At 36.9% G+C, this 19,809-nt stretch overlaps 1 protein-coding gene across 5 annotated transcripts in view; it reads left to right on the top strand.

Annotated features, from left to right (window-relative positions):
* Vcan (versican) overlaps nucleotides 1–19,809 on the top strand; it is a 102,312-nt gene that overhangs the window by 50,656 nt on the left and 31,847 nt on the right. For 4 of the 5 annotated variants that reach the window (XM_020167084.2, XM_074077148.1, XM_074077150.1 and 1 more), the window contains 2 exons: nucleotides 10,551–15,863; nucleotides 19,111–19,224. In XM_020167084.2, coding sequence (XP_020022673.2) covers nucleotides 10,551–15,863; nucleotides 19,111–19,224 — 5,427 coding nt within the window. The remainder of the gene's footprint in view (nucleotides 1–10,550; nucleotides 15,864–19,110; nucleotides 19,225–19,809) is intronic. The other variant, XM_074077151.1, reaches the window with a different exon arrangement.

Genomic DNA, 19,809 nt, shown 5'->3' with positions numbered 1-19,809 from the left:
TTTGTTTGGTCTCGTAAATTACTAAGCCTCTGTAAATGTCGCAACGTTAAAAACATATAATTGCATAAAGAAGGGATCCCTTTTGAGTGCTTTCCTCATGCCAGTCTCTGTGGTAGGCACTTCATACATGTAATACTCCTTAAGTGACTAAAGTACCACACATAGCACCTGGCACATGAGAACTACTTAGTACTAATTAATCCTCACTCAACTAAGGAATTATTTTTTTCCCGAACTTCCAAATAGGGGGAAATATGGATTGTTTTGTAGTAAATAGGTAAAAATGAAATTATCATAAAATTCCAAGTGTTTTACAATTGTGCTTTGGTATCTGCTTCACTGAAAAAGCATGTTAAAAATTTAATCCTCTGCGCTTCATGTTGGTTTAGGGTGATGCTGTTTTGAGTGCATTTCAGAAGCAGCTACAAAGCTGGGTGTTAATGGGCTCATACCTGTAATTCTAGCTACTTGGGAGTTTGAGATCAGGAAGGTCATGGTTCTGGTCCAGCTTGGGCAAAAAAAAGTTTTCAGTAAGATCACAAAGGGAAAAAACACTGGGCATAGTGGCATGTGCCTGTCATCCCAATAGGAAACCTAAAATAGGAGGGTCACAGTTCATGCTGGCCTGGGCAAAAAGCTAGACCCTATCTCAAGGAAAACTAGAGCAATCAAAATGGCTGGAGGTATGGATTAACCAATAGACAACTGATATCCTGAATCGAAACCCCAGTGCCATCAGAAAGAAACAAAACCAATGTATCCCTCGTACAACAATATAATGAAAAAAGAAAAAGTAACAAAAACAAACAAAAGAAGAAGCAGCTATACTCTTATTTGAAATCTTTCTGCTTTTTTGTGTGTGAAAATTTGGCTTATGATTTTGATAATCAAATTTAATTCTTAAAAAAAAAAGATCTTTCTACAAATTCTTTGGACTGTACCCAGTCCAAAGTACCCAGGTATTGGGCCCAGCCTTTTTTTGCATATTCATAAAATGCATGGACATTCCCTACTGTCTTTTTTTCTGTTGTCAAGGAAACCCTCAGTTCTCTGCACAGGGATTACATTATTCTTTTTTAATAGCTCTTAGATCACTCATTTGTTCAATGAATAAAAAACATATGCACAGGTACCCACATTGTTTGAACTTTTTTTCAGGAGGGGCAAACTGAGAGAAGAGATCTGCAGTGTGAGAGGAGAAAGGGAAAAATGGGCTCTGACCTGTTATTTTAATGTGGTAAAGCTGAAATTTTTATGCTTTTAGGATGACCTTGACTATTTTTGTTAGCTTAGAAAATTTATGATATAATTTCTCAGTAAGGCCTGAGTTTTACACACAAAAATAGTTGGTTATAAAGTGACTTCATTTGTAGAACAATTCCCAGGTTAGCAATTTGTGCCAGTGATTTTTAGTATAAATCAGGAGAAAACACATCAATTGGCAGGAAGACTGTATAATTATTCTTAAAGAGTGACTTGATCCTTTGAAGGAAAAAAATTACATTGAATCTTCACGTTACTTGAGAATGACTAGGGTAATGTACACAGTGTTTCTCTATAAAAAATTTAAAGTCTAAACAGGAGATTTCTTTTTTTTTTCTTTTTGGTGGTAGTAGAGTTTGAACTTAGGGCCTTGCACTTGCTAGGCTGGTATTCTAGCACTTGATCCATGCTCCCAGCCCTTTTTTGCTTTAGGTGTTTTTTGAATAGGGTCTTACATTTATGCTTGGCTGGAGTGGATTGCAATCTTTCTATTTATGCTTCCCACCAAGCTGGGATGACAGGTGCCCAATCATGTCCTGTTTTTATTGGTTGAGATGGAGTCTTGAGAACTGGCCTCAGTGATCCTCCCAATCTCTGTCAGAATAGCTAGGATTACATGTGTGAGTTAATAGTGCTAGACCTAAATAGGAGATTTTCAACTAGAAAGAATCTCTAGAGTGAGAGGAAAAGTTTGATTCTATTTCAGAATTTATGAAGATTTGAGATACTGTGTTACTGTGATACACCCAACTTTTTTGCACACACCTCTAACCAGTACCCAGTAAATACTGGCTTTGGGGGACTTCATCTTTTCACTTTGTAGCATGGTATTCTTGATGTCTCACAGAGCAGTTTAGTTAGTTTAGCCATATTCTGAGAAGGTTTTTCTGAGATGAGAGAGGGAAAAGGAAATGTATTAATGTGTATTTCTGGGAATATACTGCAATATGGTATATGCATCATTTCCACTATTGAAAGTTTATCTTCCTCTGCTTCATAGGGAGCCTACCTTACTATCTGCAAATAATAATTCTCTGCTTATCTTCTCACCCTCACTCCCACAACGTGTTTTAGAGGTTTGTTGAATAAAGTCATTTGATTAAGCCATTATGTGGCTGGAGGCAAGAAAATAATACAATTTATAGCTCAGCTGGGAAGACAACTTGAAGTAATTTGTAAGCAGGAGAGAATACAATAATGGCTAATTGCTTGGTTTAATAATTATATTGAAGACGAATGTGAAGTAGGATAAGAAGCATCCATGGCAGGCCGAATCTCAGAACTGATCTCTGAGAAAACTCTGGGCATTCATCCCCTCCTTAATCACCTGCCCAGACTACCTGGGAGGGCTCAGAAACAACCCAACCAGGCACCATTGATGACCAACCCTGATGCCAAAAGGTGGAATGATTTGAGGGGCACCAGGAAATTTCCACCTGTGCAGCTTCTCCATCATGGGTATAGGTCAAAAAATGAAGGAGCCTCCAAATAAAAATGCTTACAGTCCCAGCTCCACTAAACAACTTAAATCTGAATTTCTAGGAGTGGGGTGGAGGCAGGAGGATCATGAGTTTGAGGCCAGCCCAGGTTACATAGTCAGATCCTGTGTCAACAAAGAAAGAAAGAAGTGAAGGAAAGTAGGAAAAAAGGAAGGATGGAAGGAAGGAAAGAAGAAAGTAAGGACAGAAGGAAGGAGGGAAAGAAAGGAAGAAGGAAGAAAGGAGAAAGTAGGAAAGTTGTAGTAAGAAACCATATGACATAAGTCCTATGACATAGGCATCAAAGCTATGATCCTTTTGGGCTGAGAGTTTTAAAAAAGATATATTGAATGAGTAAGGGCTTTATAACTGGGTAGGTGAGGTTCAAAGGAGGATTTATGAAGTGCTCTCTTGAACAAGTGTGACGTGGGAATGAGGAAGACGTTGAGATAGGGATATGAAGGTGCTGAGTTCCAATGTACAAATTCAGAGAACTGAGAGGACAGGATGAGTGTGGGTCAGTTAGTGCAGCTGTTTGAATGTTCTTGTTGAAGAGATCAGATGGAACAAAGGACTACATAATAAAAATTAGGATAGTATTTATAAAGTTTAGCTTGATAGATGGAATTTTAGGGGTTAAAGAGGAGCTATATATCCTTATTTATAAGAGACTGTTTAAATTTTGTTGAAGCTTTTACTTATTTTTAAGTCCTGGATTCTGACCAAAGCATTTTTTTCTGATATTACAATATCTACCTAAAATATCTAAATTAAATATCTAAATCCTAAATTAAAGGATTTGAAATGTTATAGAACAAAAGTGAAAAACATTATAAAAATACTGACTTATAGTTGTTTTTGTTTGCTCTCTATATGTTTTCTTTCTTAGAAAACATTTAGAAACCTAAATTATCTGAATTACTTATTTTTCACACAGCTCTTTATCTCATTTTTCAAAAGTTGCTCAAAGGTCCCAAAATTACCTGAATATGCTTTCTGGGAAATTTTTCACTCTTTAAAAATCAGTTATGAAATCCCCTGGTTCTTTTCTCTAAGCTAGCGTGCACACTCAGTGATATCTCCTTAAGTGCACTTAGAGCAGCTAACTGTATTTAAATACATTCCTCCCACTTGAAGGAGCAGTATGATTTGAGCATTATCTGAAGTTGGAAAAATAGAAGGTTTCCATGCATTATTCCTATAACATGTCTCCTTCTGAAAAGTGAGGCTGTCAGAAACATATTGTTTATATACATTTATTATCCTCTCTGGGTATAAAATTTGTGAATTGAGAAATATTCAGCTCCTTGCTCAGCATGTGAAGGCTGTCAGTTATAAGATAGTGTGCTTAAGTGGTGTAGTGAATGGACACTGGCTAGTGGATCCAACAGAGAGATATGGGTCACACCACTTGATATTTATTTACCAATATTCACCTCAATCTTGCTGGTCTCTGGGAGGACTAAGTATTGATATAAATATCACATGGTATTTTTTTTCTTTTTTTCTTTTATTATTCATATGTGCATACAAGGCTTGGGTCATTTCTCCCCCCTGCCCCTACCCCCTCCCTTACCACCCACTCCGCCCCCTCCCTCTCCCCTCTACCCCCTCAATACCCAGCAGAAACTATTTTGCCCTTATTTCTAATTTTGTTGTAGAGAGAGTATAAGCCATAATAGGAAGGAACAAGGGTTTTTGCTGGTTGAGATAAGGATAGCTATACAGGGCATTGACTCACATTGATTTCCTGTGCGTGTGTTACCTTTTAGGTTAATTCTTTTTGATCTCACCTTTTCTCTAGTTCCTGGTCCCCTTTTCCTATTGGCCTCAGTTGCTTTATGGTATCTGCTTTAGTTTCTCTGCGTTAAGGGCAACAAATGCTAGCTAATTTTTTAGGTGCTTACCTATCCTCACCCCTCCCTTGTGGGCTAAAGCTTTTATCATGTGCTCAAAGTCCAATCCCATTGTTGTGTTTGCCCTTGATCTAATGTCCACATATGAGGGAGAACATACGATTTTTGGTCTTTTGGGCCAGGCTAACCTCACTCAGAATGATGTTCTCCAATTCCATCCATTTACCAGCGAATGATAACATTTCATTCTTCTTCATGGCTGCATAAAATTCCATTGTGTATAGATACCACATTTTCTTAATCCATTCGTCAGTGCTGGGGCATCTTGGCTGTTTCCATAACTTGGCTATTGTGAATAGTGCCGCAATAAACATGGGTGTGCAGGTGCCTCTGGAGTAACCTGTGTCACAGTCTTTTGGGTATATCCCCAAGAGTGGTATTGCTGGATCAAATGGTAGATCAATGTCTAGCTTTTTAAGTAGCCTCCAAATTTTTTTTCAGAGTGGTTGTACTAGTTTACATTCCCACCTACAGTGTAAGAGGGTTCCTTTTTCCCCGCATCCTCGCCAACACCTGTTGTTGGTGGTATCACATGGTATTTAGTCCTTGTTGTTACTAAGGATGCAAAAATGTAACAAGATTTGAGATGGTGTTGATATCTTAATTAATAATGTCATTTTTTTAAACACACTGAGTTAACACCATTTTTGGTGTATCAAATTTTTTTGTTTTGTTTTATTTTCATTTTTGAGACAGGGTTTTCCTTTGTAGCCCAGGCAGGCCTTGAACCTGCAATCCACTTGCCTCTACCTTTTTAGGGATGGGATTACAAAGTGCTTACTACACCCTGTTAGTGGCTCTAATTTTGAAAATGTTGAGCATTTGGAATATCTGAAACAATCTGGTTGGAATTCATGTAAGTTGGTTTTCTTTGTTTCTTAAGGTGTCACATTTTATTTTATTTAAAACATATGAGAAGAGTGAAATTGAAACACTTATTTCTGGCTGGTTATTGGTGCTATAGGTATGTGTCTGAAAATTTAAACACTGGAAAGAATTTCAAACTCTTCAGTCTTTCTGCGAGTATTTCTCAAGCACTTCAGTATTTTTGAAATAAGGAAAGGAAATCTTTTTGTCACACATTAAAATGATTATCATTTTAACAAAGAAACGTGATCTTAATATATATCTCTGTTGAGTAGATTGGTAGAACTTACACTTAACTAAAAGCTCTTAAATTTAAATTGTAAAATTCCCTAAAGAGAACTTGAACTTTAACCAGCAGCCTATGCATCACAGCAACTGTGTCTTGTGTCTGGTAACAGTATGACTGGAAGACTTGTGCTATGTCTACAAAACTCTGCCATGAGGTACTTAAAAATACTTGTGAATAGTTTGAGGCCAGCAAGCAATAAAGCTTTGTGTGAAATGCCATTAAAAAAACCTATTAACTATAGTACTAGTATATTCAAGTCAAGCTGTTAAAATACATTCATATAAACAGAAAAGATTATACACGTACTCTATAGAGTTCTGTGGTTTGACTCTTGAAAACCAAATAAAAGTTATATTATCCTTAGAGTGAAATTTTAAAATAGAGAAGTCTTTTATAAGGACCGTTCATCTAAAAGTTCACAATGTCAAGATTGGTCTGTTAGTATGAAATAGAGCAGATCACCATTTTGGAACAGGACCTGACTTTCACAATAGCGCAGGTGTCCCCCAACCAAACCCCACAAAGAAACTTTTCTTGTTCACAATAATTATAGCTGTTGCAATTCTCTAATAATATGTGTGGTGGGTAGGGGTGGTGACAGGAAAGGGGGATGAAAAGGTAATTTCAGAGGAAGAATAAACAAAGAGGAGCAAGTAGGATTTGGCGAGCCATAAGGGATTATTGATGGGAATTTGGGCCACATGGTAGGAAAGGATTCACTTACTTATATATACAGTAGATAGATTTCATGCTGCTGCCCCTCCTGCCATGAAATGTTAAAAGTAAGGTAACAAACTAGTTATACTCAAAGAACAACATGTAGATTGATAGGTAGAGTCTTTGTTGACAGAACCTCAAAGCCCTAACTAATCAATGTTTCTTCACCCTCAAAATGATATTAAGAAATCCAACAAGATTATTTGAAAAGTGGCACAACTGAAACAATGACTATTCATTGTTTAATTGTGAGAATATTCCTTTCAGAAAAAGGAAGCAAAATGATTTTGCATTTTTGTTTTAAATCTCATTTAGTAGAAAAATTTTCTGGAGGTCTACTCTATAACACAAGGACTATGGTTAATATATTGTATTAGGGACATTTTTTTGTTAAATGAGTAGGTTTTAGCTGTTCTTGTCACAGAAAAGGTAGATGTTAGTTTGCTTCTCTGTAGTAACCACTTTCCTATCTGTAAGTATGTCATGACATGTTATAAACCTCAAAAGTATACAATAAAATTTATTAAAAAGACAAATTTTAGTGAGACATTCAAATTACAGTGAGATATTCTCACTATAATTGAGAATGTCATTCATGTATAGATTTGTTTTCTCAATTTTTCCTTATTATGATGTACTGACTGTTCCTTTGGTCATTGCCAGCTTCATGGTACAATGAAGAAAACCTAGGATGAAATCAATTGATTGATTTTTGTTTTCTACAATTCTGAAAGCAAGTCAGGTCAAATACTTGGGAAGTGAGTGTAGGAAAAAGGAATTATAGCCTAAATTTAATTAGAGGTATATTTGCAATGTGTATACTCAGCAAATTTCCTTAAAAAGGGAGAAAAAATTTAAGTTGGTTCAGTTCTCTAACTTATTGGCAAAAACACTTGTTTTAAGGAGACGAGAGACTAGAAGGTATACTTGAATATCTATGAAGTTGAAAGCAAGCGTCATCTACAGGGTCTGATGCGTGATAGGTACTTACTAAATTTTGTGTAATCTCTTACTTGGCTCTGGGGAAATTACAGGTTTAGCATGGCATGCATGTCTGTGGTAGTGTATTTAACTTTGGCATAATGTGTACGAAACGTATGCCAGGCTATGGCTCTGATATGTTCATACTGTAGTGGCTGAAAAACTATGATATTTGTTTGGATTAGAAAATTAAACATAATGCATCTAACAGTTCAGTTTTTTGTGAAATATTCTGATATGGTGGTCTAAAATGTAAAGTAGCCTCTTGGGTTTGTGAGTAAGAGGAAGCATTAGCCTTGTCAAGTGTAATGTGTACTAAAAGAATGTTCATCAGAGAAATTAAACTGAATATCGTAATCTTTAATTAATAGAACTAAGTAGACGTAACGTAAGATGATAATTAACTAGATTATATAAATTATTGTTATAGTTAGAGTTTACCTTCATTTTCTTTACCAGGAAAAAATTAGGTGAGCATCTGTTTCTTCACTATATTTACATTTGACATACTGGTACACCTTCTTCTCTCTCTGTTTCTATATATCCCACTGTTTTAGAACCACCAACGTCATACTTGACCAATCCTATATCTGTAATTATTCACTAAAAAGTTTATGGGATATGTTTATAACACTTTTTTAAGCAAGACATTTATTTAGGACAGACATAACAACAATGAGTGTTTTTATACTACTTTGGCCTAAAAGTTTGTAAATATTGCAACATTGAACAATTGTTTCCTTATTTATTGATGTGTTTGACCAGAGAAGCCTGGTGGAATAGCTAGCTAATTTTTATTTATAAAAAGGTACAAAATGTGGCAGGAATTCTTTATATGCTTGACATTGACTAATGTTCATCATTTAATATTCTTCATGTAAGTGAAAGGTATTGTGGCATTGGTGCGTGCATGCAAGCTTAGTGTACCTGTATGTAGTACTTCTTAATGCATTCTGCCTTTATTTATGCCTTGGGAGACAACATAAGGCAGTTGTGCATAAATGATAGTAGAAGCAGTTTAAGATAGGCATATTTTTGAAACTCCAGTTAAAACCCATGAAATTGTACAAAATAGTTATAACTGAGTCTGGCTTTACTCAACCCTATTAAGACATTGTTAGAAATAATAAACTACTTGATATAGTAATTAAATTACTCATATGGTATTTAGAGAGATTCGTTTATGCAAAAAGGCATTTATATTTATTCCTGCCTATAGTTTAAGCATTTTGTTAACATTCTTTTTTTCATAGCACAAAGCCTACCTTTAATTCAAACTGTATTAAGATGTGATTATCTAAAGATTTTAATGTGTCCTCTTTTAAACATACACAATGAACCCTATAAGATCAGAGTGACAACTTTAGTGGCCTACTATTGAAGAATTTGTCCTTTTTAATTATAGTTTTTAAAAAGGAGAGGCATGTAGTCATTTTCTTGAATTTGGCAATTGGGAATAGTTGTATGCCAGAAATAACCTGTATTCATTTTATGTTTTTATAATACACTCGAGTTAGGCATCAATCTCATGTCTCTGTATGACAGAAATATTTTCTCATTCCTTAGCTTACATAATGGAAAAGCTGAGTGTATTTGGTGGAATGTGATGAAGAGATAAGAAATGAACTGCGAAGTGTGAAAGCGTGAACTCAGGGCCTCGTGCTTGCTAAGCAAGCATTCTACTATTTAAATAACACTTTCAGTCCTTTTGCTGTTAGTTTGGTTTGTTTTTTCAGATAGGGGGTATTGTGCTTTTGCCTGGGCCAGACTTGGACCATGATCTTCCTACTTCCACCTCCTGAGAGTTGGGATTACAGGTGTGCACCACCATGTCTGGCTCTATATATGTCCTTTGAGTGCACTCAGAAGTATACTCAAAAATGTATACATCTCAGGTTCAGCCTAAGTATGTATGACAGAAATTGGGCCTAACCTGAAAACTAACTCTGCAGTTGTGTTCCTCTGGACAAGATGGTAAGGCACTATGAAGTCCTTTGTCTTTGTGGCTCAACATATCCAAAGGGACCCTTTTTACATGGTCTCACTGGAACTAAGACAGCTGTAGTGGCAGTGCCCTCTCTTAGGACAGTTGAATGCCACCATGGTGAGGGTAAAAGACTCAGAATTTCTTTCTTTCTATAACCCAAGGCAAGGTGTATTTGCCGTTGTGTTTCTGGTGGCAGAAAATTGAATAGGCTTAGTGGATGGTGTTGTGTGGCAATTTTTAGTTCAAGGAATGTTCTAATGAAAAAAATCATTTGAAGTATGCTAGTTAGAATATTTGGATGTGACTTCTGAACTTTCTTTGGAGAAAACATTAAGAAAGAGAACTAAAACTGACCTAGTCCAGTACACGTCCCATGAAGTTGTAAAAATATGGAGGACTCTTTCTTATTGGCCCTTCAATAAGTGATTCCCAACAGATCCTCCAAACTGGGGTTCCCTGCTCTTATGTATGGGATAGGGCTAAGCTGTGTTCTCACTGCTGCGCGGTGTAGAGATTGTCATTGCATTGTAAATGTGCTACAAATAAATTTCTCTTATTTTTCTAAAATAGCTTTTAGGGCAGATTGTAAAGAAGTCAAAAGTAAGGATTTCTCATCTCCTTATTGAATAAAGTGTCTGAGCATCCACTTACATAAAGAACAACAATCAATTACTTTATACATATGGTCAGGTGAAATGGTCTTCAATTCTTAATTTTTGCAGTTCACAAAAATATGAAATCGCTGTATTCAGGATTACAATGCATGTGTAATTGTTTGCTTCATTTTAAGGACTTTGTTTTGTTAAATATATTGAAGAGTTTTCATGACCTATTTCTATATTCTTAAAACAGGATTTGTTTTTCTTATTGTAAATATAAAGCAGCAAATTTGAAGACTGAAAAACATGTATAGAAGGGTGATTTCACTTAATGTGAAAAGATTTGATCCTCTTTTGTATGTGTGTGAATGTGATCAGCCTTGCTATCAATTTCTTCTGTCACACACTGCCAGACCTTCCATTTAAGTATTGTGAAAACTTTGTTTTTTTCAGGTCGAATGAGTGATTTGAGTGTAATTGGTCATCCAATAGATTCAGAATCTAAAGAAGATGAGCCTTGTAGTGAAGAAACAGATCCAGTGCACGATCTAATTGCTGAAATTTTACCTGAATTACCCCATGTAATTGAAATAGACATTTACAACAGTGAAGAAGATGAAGAGGGAGACGAAGAGTGTGTGAATGCTACTGATGTAACGACTACCCCATCTGTGCAGTACATAAATGGGAAGCACCTAGTCACCACTGTGCCCAAGGACCTAGAAGCTGCAGAAGCTAGGAGTGGCCAATTTGAAAGTGTTGCACCTTCTCAAAATTTCTCAGACAGTTCTGAAAGTGATACCCATCAGTTTGTAATAGCAGAAACAGAATTGTCTACCATAGAGCAATCTAATGAATCTAAAGAAACCACTGAATTTCTGGAAATAACGTGGAAACCTGGGACTTACCCTGAATTATCAGAGCATTTTTCAAGTGGGGAGCCTGACATTTTCCCCACAGTCTCACTCCTTGGGGAAAAAGCCACAGAGAGGGCAGATTCCATAACAGAAAGAGGTCCTAAAATTCAAAATCTGGATCATGAACACCCTGAACCAGTACCTCTGCTTCCTGAAGAGTCTTCAGGAGAGGCTACCATTGACCAAGAATCCCAGAAAATGGTCTTTTCCAAGATTACCTCAGCAACGTTTGGTGAAGAGGCAGAAAAAAGTCCTTCTATCACATATACTCCCAGTATGGTTCCAAACTCTCTGTCAACCACTGTTTCAGAGGAACAATCAGTTACCCTAACAGGAAGTCCACAGCCTCACAACCCTTTGTCTACTGTAGAAAGCTGGGTGGAAATAATGCCTGGACAAACTGTAGAGTTCTTAGGAGGCAGCTCTTCAGTTCCAAATGTAGAAGGCTCTGGGGAAGTAGAAGACTATAAAGGTAAAATGTTCACTACAGTAATTGATTTATCACAGAGAAATACTACAAATGCCCTCATTACTTTAGATACAAACAAGGTAATGATCACAGAAAGCCTTTCTGATATTCCTGCAACCACCGTCTACTCAGTTTCAGAACAACATTCTGCCGAAGTGGTGCCTACCAAATTTGTAAGTGAAACAGACACTTCTGAGTGGGTTTTCAGTACAACTCTTGAGGGAGAGAAAAGGAAAGAGGAGAAGGAGGGAGCCACTGGTATGGCCTCTATAGTTGAGGCACATTCACCAACACAGAAATCAGATCAATTATTTTCACTCTCTGAATCAGCACATTCACCAACACAGAGATCAGATCAATTATTTTCACTCTCTGAATCAGAAAGTTCAAATGTAGTTACATCTAGTGATCCAGCTACTACCAGGAAAAGTTTTATGCCCTTAACAGCACCCACACAGTCTGGAAAAGAAGTGACCAGTTCTTCTCTTGTCTTCACAGAGACCAATGTTTTAGTCAGTTTGGGGACACAGCCCTTTGAGCAAAACAGCCAACCTGGGGTACAGAAAGAGCTGACTACTCTCCCAAGTAGCCTTGTCTCTCATTTTATAGAGCAGGGCTCAGGAGAGCCTGTTGTTGACACAGAATCCATGACAGTTTCTTCATTTTCATTGAATTTAGAGTCTGAAACTCAAGGCAAAAATGAAGCTACTGCTGGTACTTTGTCTCCCCATGTGGAAATTACATTTTCCTCTGAGCCAACAGGACTAGATTTGAGTACTGTAATGGACAGAGAAGTCACTAAAAGTATAAACCAAACATCCAAGGAAAATCTGCTTTCAGAGGTATCAGGAGAGCCAACTCAGGAGGCAGAAACAAAGGGCTTTTCTACAGGCTTTCCTTTGGAAGATTTTAGTGGTGACTTTAGAGAATACCCAACAGGGTCTCATCTGATAACCAAAGAAGAAACAGTGATGATGGAAGGCTCTGGGGATGCATCATTTAGGGATGTTCAGATTTCACCATCTACAATACCTACTTCAGATTATACCAATCAGATGCTTAACTTGGAAGGACCCAGCAGCACTATGGTCAGCACTTCAGTCTTTCCCTGGGAAGAGTTCACAGCCTCAGCTGAGGGCTCAGGTGAGCAACTGGCTACAGTCAGCAACTCTGTTGGCTCAGTGCATCCCACTGATATGGAAAACTTTTCCGGTACAGGTTCCCCATTTATTGACCAAAGATTGGAAGAAGTGGGTGTGATGAATGAAGCAGATAAAAGATTTACCATATTACCAACAGAAGAAACCAAAAGTATTGTAGTTTCAACAGAGAAGTGGGAAGTAAAGGAAAATGGCACTGTTTCAATAACCTTTCCCAAAACAATGGAACCAGCCAAATTATGGTCCAGTGAAGAAGACAGTCCTATAAGACAAGGAATTGAAAGTGTAACAGCAACAGAGGGAAAGTTTCAAGAACAAAAGCCTTTTGGATCCTTCCAGAGTTCTCTTGCATCAGAACAAACAACTTTTGATTCACAAACACTTAATGAAACTGAACTCCAAACCACTGATTATTCTATATTAACAATGAAGAGAACTTACAGTATTGATAAGGAAGAGGAGGAGGAATGGATTTCCTCACTTCCTGTGTCAACTCCACATCCGGATATAAAAGGCTTGGAATCAAATAGTACTCTTCCTGATGCTACTGAAATGGCACACTTTTTCTTAGATACTGCCTTAGTGACTGAATCCATACCAGCTGTAAATGTAGTCACAGATCCACCAATTAAAGAGGTAGAAAGTATAAAACTCTTTCCCAAAGGTATGAGAACAACAATTAAAGAGTTGGATACTGATAACTTATTCTCTGGCATGGGATCAGGAGAAGTTTTGACCCCTTTACCTACAGTGTCAGTGAATTTTACTGAAATGAAACAAATCCGTAGCACATTATATCCCCATACTTCTGACATGGAAAGTTCAGGAACAAGTATCTTAAGCGATAAAGTGGAAGAATATGAGAGACTGGGAAGTGTGGCAAATGAAGTGAGAACACCCATTTCCAAAACAGACATCTCTGAAGGTAGAGAGATAGCATCTGACACAACCTTAGTGGAAATTTTAAGTGACCCTGGAGCAGGAGGTCCTACCTCAGCACCTCTTCCGTTCTCCGCAGACACTGAGCATATTCAAAATCAGACTCTCGAGTGGGGGGAAGCAATCCAGACTAGTGAACCACAAACTGTAACTGAACTAATTTTTAATGATAATTCTTCAGCAGTAGAAACTAAAGAAACAGTAACTTCTTCCACTATTTTTCTGCCTAGAACTTATAGTCTTGAAATGGCCAAAGAATTTGTTACTTCAGCACCGAAACCATCTGACTTCTCTTATGAAAATTCTGGAGAAGGATCTGGAGAAGCAGATGTTCTTGATTTAGTCCACACTTCTGGAGCTACACAGGCAACCAAGCAAGGAAGCACCACATTTGTTTCTGATGGGTTCCTGGAGATGCACTCTGAAGTGTCCTCTGCTGAAACTAGAACTGCTGCTGCTGGATCTCCAACAATCTCAGTGATGCTGCCTCTTCATCCAGAGAAGAAGGAAAGCTTGCCTGATCCAACTAGCACACTGTCAAGTACAATGTCATATGAGGGGCCCACAGAAGGTGTGGCAGCTAATTTGCAAGACCATTTTGGTGATTTTAAGGATTCTACCTTAAAACCTAATAGAAAAAAAGCCACTGAAAATATTATTATAGATCTAGACAAAGAGGATAAGGATTTAATATTGACAATTACTGAGAGTACCATCCTTGAAATTCTACCTGAGCTGACATCAGATAAAAATACCATCATAGACATTGATTACACTAAACCTCCAGATGAAGACATCCTTGTAATGCAAACAGACGTAGATCCAGAGGTACCATCAGGACCACAAGGCAATAATGAAGAAAGCACCCAAGTTGAGGAGAAATTGGCAGCTGTTAACCTTTCTTTAACTGAGGAAGCATTTGCGGGTTCTGGTGACACTCTTCTGACTAGCTACACTCAAGCAACATATAGTGAATCAATGACTTCTGAAGAAAGAAGCCAATTGGATCATATGGGCTTTAACTCCACAGCTAGGATCCCTATCCTTAGCACAGAAGCAGAATTAGATTTTTTGTTTCCCACAATATCATCCATGCCCATTCCTAGTAAACCTGCCACAGTTAATCCAGAGATGAAAGAATCAAATATTGAAGCAATAGTTCTGGATGATATATTTGAATCAAGCACATTGTCTGATAGTCAAGCTATTGCTGATCAAAGCGAAATAATATCAACCATGGGCCATTTGGAAAGGACACAGGAGGACTATGAAGAAAAGAAAGATGTAGGTCCTTCTTTTCAGCCAGAATTCTCTTCAGGAGCAGAGGAGGCAATGACAGATCCCACTCCTTATGTAAGTATCAGTAATATTCTCCATATGGCTCAGAGTTTAACAGAAGCACCTAGTGTGATGGAAGGATCCAGTCCCCCATATCACACCGATACAGCAGCAGCAGTCTCAGCACTTGTTCAGCTGTCCTCTCATGCACCATCCTCTCCATTTCCTGTCTACTTAAGCAGTGGAGCCTCTGAAAACACAGAGGTTCCTGAGGCAAGTGCTCTACCAGGTACAGATGCCAGCTCATCTCGGAGATCTTCAGAGGTTTCTTTCAAGGAACTTCATGCAAACATTGAAGCAGTTGTAAAGCCATCAAGTGAAGAATACTTTCACATAACTGAGCCTCCGTTCTTATCTCCTGACACAGAAATAGGACTTTCAGAAGATGAGAACAAACCTAAATTCTTAGAAGAAATGGAAGTTTCTCCCACAGAACCAGTTGCTGAGGAAGGAACTGAGACTTCCCATGATTTCCCAAACAAAGTCAACTATCACATTTCTGGGGAAAGAATTGAGGTGTTTCCCAACATCAGAACAACTGAGGCTACAGCTGTTACTCCAGCTGCCAGTGACATTATGATGGAAGGTGCTACACAGTGGCCACATATCACTTCTGTTTCTGCTCCTTTTATGGTTGAGGCTGGTATGGTGCCTCAGCCCAGCCCACAGACATCTGAGAAGCCCACCATTCCTTCTTCTTCAGAAATAATCCATGAAACACACACAGTTTTAACCAGAAGGGAGGATTCCACAGTAGGAGCCTCAGAAAAGCAAGTATCAGCAAGAATTCTTGATTCGAATAATCAGGCAACAGTAAGCACTGTGGAATTAAATACTGAGCTTTCAACACCACCACTTTCCCTTCCTGAAACTTCTAATGAAACTGATTTCCTGTTTGGCATTAATGAAGAGTCCATGGAAGGCACAGCAGTCTATTTGCCAGGTAAGATAACAACATTGACACTTCTGTTTCCAAACCTGGAAACAGTCTCTTGGTTATGACATATGGGTGTATGTAATTTTTATTGTGATGTTAAATCAATGGAGATTTTTATATTGTCCCTGTAATAGCAGGCCAGGCCACAGTATTGACCTCATAATGAGATGCAGTGAAAGTAAGTATAGAGTATTTCTGGGCTTTAGAGATATACTTTGTGTTTTTCTGTGGTTAGAAACAACGTACAATTGCAAAATGGATAAAATGAAATAATGGTATAAAAATTCAATGTTACTCACAATCGAAGTATTGCTTTGGCATTTGTCCTGTAGTTACACATCTTAGTTCTAAAAACAGAAAATAAAGTCCTGCTTTTCTTTCCGCCTTTTTTTTTTTTTTTTTAAGAAGACTCCCTCCCAATGATGGGTATTTTTATGGCAATATCAAAATCTATCAGGTCTTTAACATTTGGAAGTAATAACTAACTCTAATAAATATTTCACAGTTGGTATGATATCAATTATAGTTCATACTTTAGTGTATATCATTGCTTGAGATAGTCTATGAAATTTTCCTTACATAGTATCTAGCCATTGTGGGTATTTATTTAGAACATGTTTGTGTTCTGCCTCTTGAGAGATTTCTATTTGCTGAATATACCAGAAGAATGAATTAGATACTGCTTCATATAAGCTATTTCATTTGATCTTCATGAAAAGGCTATACAACATAATTATGAGTTTCATGGAAAAGGGTAAAACATAGAGATTCAGAGAATATCAGTAACTTGTTCGAGTTTACACAGCCACGCCATGGCAAAAGTGGGGATTTAAACCCTGATCACTCTTGCTTTGAAGTCCATGGTCTTTTTTCACACCCTCTCCGGCTTTCCAATATAGTATAAAAATTAGCATTTGCTATTTAACAATATGTAAACAAGAAATCTTGAAATTTTTACTGAGCAGAATTTATTATCTTCTTAACCTAGCCCAAGAATGTTGAGAAGTCAGCTTTTGTGGACTTCCTGGGATGTAATTTAACCAGAAAAGCCAGTGGAACTCACAAATAGTCATTATCACCTAGCTACTACCCACAAAAAGAAAAAAAAAAACCAATACTTTAAGGGCTATTATGTTGCCTGGAAATATGTTTTATTTTAATGAATATGGTTTATTTCATGGTTATCGTTGAAACTATTCTTCTGTTCATATTGATATTATCTTTGTGCTACTAGTGCTTCATTTTGTGTTTCAGAAAGAGTAAAACAATCAGAAAGTGCAATTTTTATAAATGGGTCAGAGTATTTTGTGAATAAAATTGATCAAAGGTGGATGACATTGGATTTTTTTGTTTGTTCGTTTTTTGCTGTCACCATATTTAATCCAGAGCTGATGACCTAGTAATCTGGCCACTATTCATTGCTTTGTAATTTAGTTGAACTATACTTCAGCTTGTTGAAAATGTGATGTAGAAATGATCGACAAAAATCATGTCCATATAGAGAGTTAAGTTTGACAAATCAGTGAGAAATGTGTACCAGTTATCTAGTCCTCAAAGTTTACAAAGAACTGGGATTTGCGTCTTCATTGCAAAACAAACTGTCACTTTAGCTTAATTCAGTAAACAGCAGTTCACTTGTGTGATCGCCTGATTTGTCTGTCGCAGACTCAACTTTTAGAAGCTAGTACAAACTATTTAGGGCAAAATAGAATTCTAAAAGCAAAACTTTTCCATCATCAGAACTTCTTCACTTTCACAGAAAGACCCTCTTTCTCACCAAGTCCTTGCTTCATGGTCTCTGCTTGATGTCTAGTGTCTGTGGTGGGGATAATGATGGCACTTCACATTTGGTTTGGCATCACAGTCTTAGAGAGCACTTCCACCTGAGTGTCATTTTGATTCTATACAGATATGTCCTTGATTGCAATCTAGTCACCTAGGCAGTGTTTTTTCAAATGCAGAAAGCTAAAAAATTGCTAGGGAGCTTTAAATATTTTTAGAACCAGAGGAAAAAGCATCTTAGAAAAATTGGGGTGTTTTTGGAGAAGTTGATGTGCATATTTGTCTTTACCTAATTGTAGTATGAACTCCAAACCAGAATGTGTATCTCTTAAGCCTTTCTAGTTATCCAGAATTTACATAACACTCAGAAAGTTTGAGTTTGACTTTCTTGTATGGAATGGCTCAATTTTCTTCTCTAGCCAATGTTTTGTCAGAAGTTAGGAATGTTCTTTTCATGTGTAATTATTTCAGGGTTTCAGAATTTAAGATACTTGAAAATATGGTTGGTTGTATTCCATACATAATCTCTTATTTTGGTCATTTTACAAAAACATTTAACTTGTTTAGATTCTTGAACACTTTGAGAATTGTATTTTTCTGAAAAAGTATTTGAAGAATAAATATGAACTTTTAATGACAATTCAGTTACCCAAGCAATATTCCAAAATACAAATATGCTTCAAGTGGTATAAAAGCATTTACATTTAGAAAATGCATTTTAAATACTTGTCTTCATAAATTTAGATTTTTGGCTTTTACGTTGATTTCTTAAGAGGGCTTGTTTTATTTATGTTTTAATAAGGAAATTGTAATAAAACTTTGGGGTTTCATTTTAGGTGAGGTTTTTGTATTGGGGTTTGTTTTTATGCAGTAGAGTTTAATCCATATGTTGCTTTTCTTCAAGTGTAGTTTAAAGGAGTACATTTGGAACGTGTTTTTGGAAAAGGCTTGTTAATGTAGCAGAAGAGACTTCAGTGCACACTTTCGAAGACAGTTTCTGAGCATTAAGTGGTAAAAGGCAATAATAACTCAAGTGATGGTAACAAGCCAGTCTGCTAAAAGAATGCATGTTCTGTGTATCCAGTCATTTCACATGAACTAACCCCGTTTAAAAGAAAACATTTTCCATTCACTGTGCACATATGTGTAATCATTTTTGACTAAAATCAATTGCCATTATCATGCCAACTAAATCTGCAGTAGAATGTATTAGTTTCCAGATATGGTATAAAATATTGTTAAAAATAATAATGACTGAATCCTAGAAATGAATAGTTGCAATTTGTAACAAGTAGTTATAATGCCAAAAAACACTCCAGAGTAAAGTTAATGTTATGTTTATATGTAGTATCTCTAAATTGCTATAGTAATTCTTACATTATGGTAGCAATAAGAGGCATTCTGTGATACAATACATGGAAACTGTAGATATGAGCCTAATTGTTTGTTCTTACTTTCTCAAACATGGTAGGACCTGATCGGTGCAAAACAAATCCATGCCTTAATGGAGGCACCTGTTATCCTACTGAAACTTCCTATGTGTGCACCTGTGTGCCAGGATACAGTGGAGACCAGTGTGAACTTGGTAAGATGCTGTGGTTGAGTGACTGCAATTCTTTTCCAGAAGCTGCATTGGGGGGAGATTTATGTTGTGGAATCAATCAGAGATTTCAGAGAAACCCATAAGCAGATGAACTGCACGTTAAATGAAGTTAATATCTGAGGATAATTCATTTGCGTCTGGGAAATGAGGAAAGGTGTTTTCTGAATTCTGCCAATACACCCCTAAGATTCAGTGATTAACTAAGGTCAGCTATGTCTTTTTGTGGTTTTTAAAGTTAGCCTTTAAAATGTAAAAATGTACAGACATTAGCAAAAATTTCTTAATCATTCTGAGTTCTACATATCAATACGCAACCAATTTAAGAGGATTTTTAAAAAGAAAGCTCTATTTAACGATTTAGGAAAAAATTAGGGAATTTAGTTCTTATGTTTTGGGATAACTTTCTGATCTGCTGTGGGATGAGATAGATCCTTTTCTGATTCTCAATATCTAGTCCAACCTGTCTCTACCCCAAGGAATAGTGTGGTAGCAGTTCTCTTCTTCTCTTTTGGGGTCCATAGAATATAATGGCCTCTACTAAATCAGCTTCTTTTGTTCTCATTCTTG

This window comes from Castor canadensis, chromosome 6, assembly GCF_047511655.1.
Source record: "Castor canadensis chromosome 6, mCasCan1.hap1v2, whole genome shotgun sequence".
NCBI lineage: Eukaryota > Metazoa > Chordata > Mammalia > Rodentia > Castoridae > Castor > Castor canadensis.
This window is presented reverse-complemented; position numbering and strand designations above follow the sequence as displayed.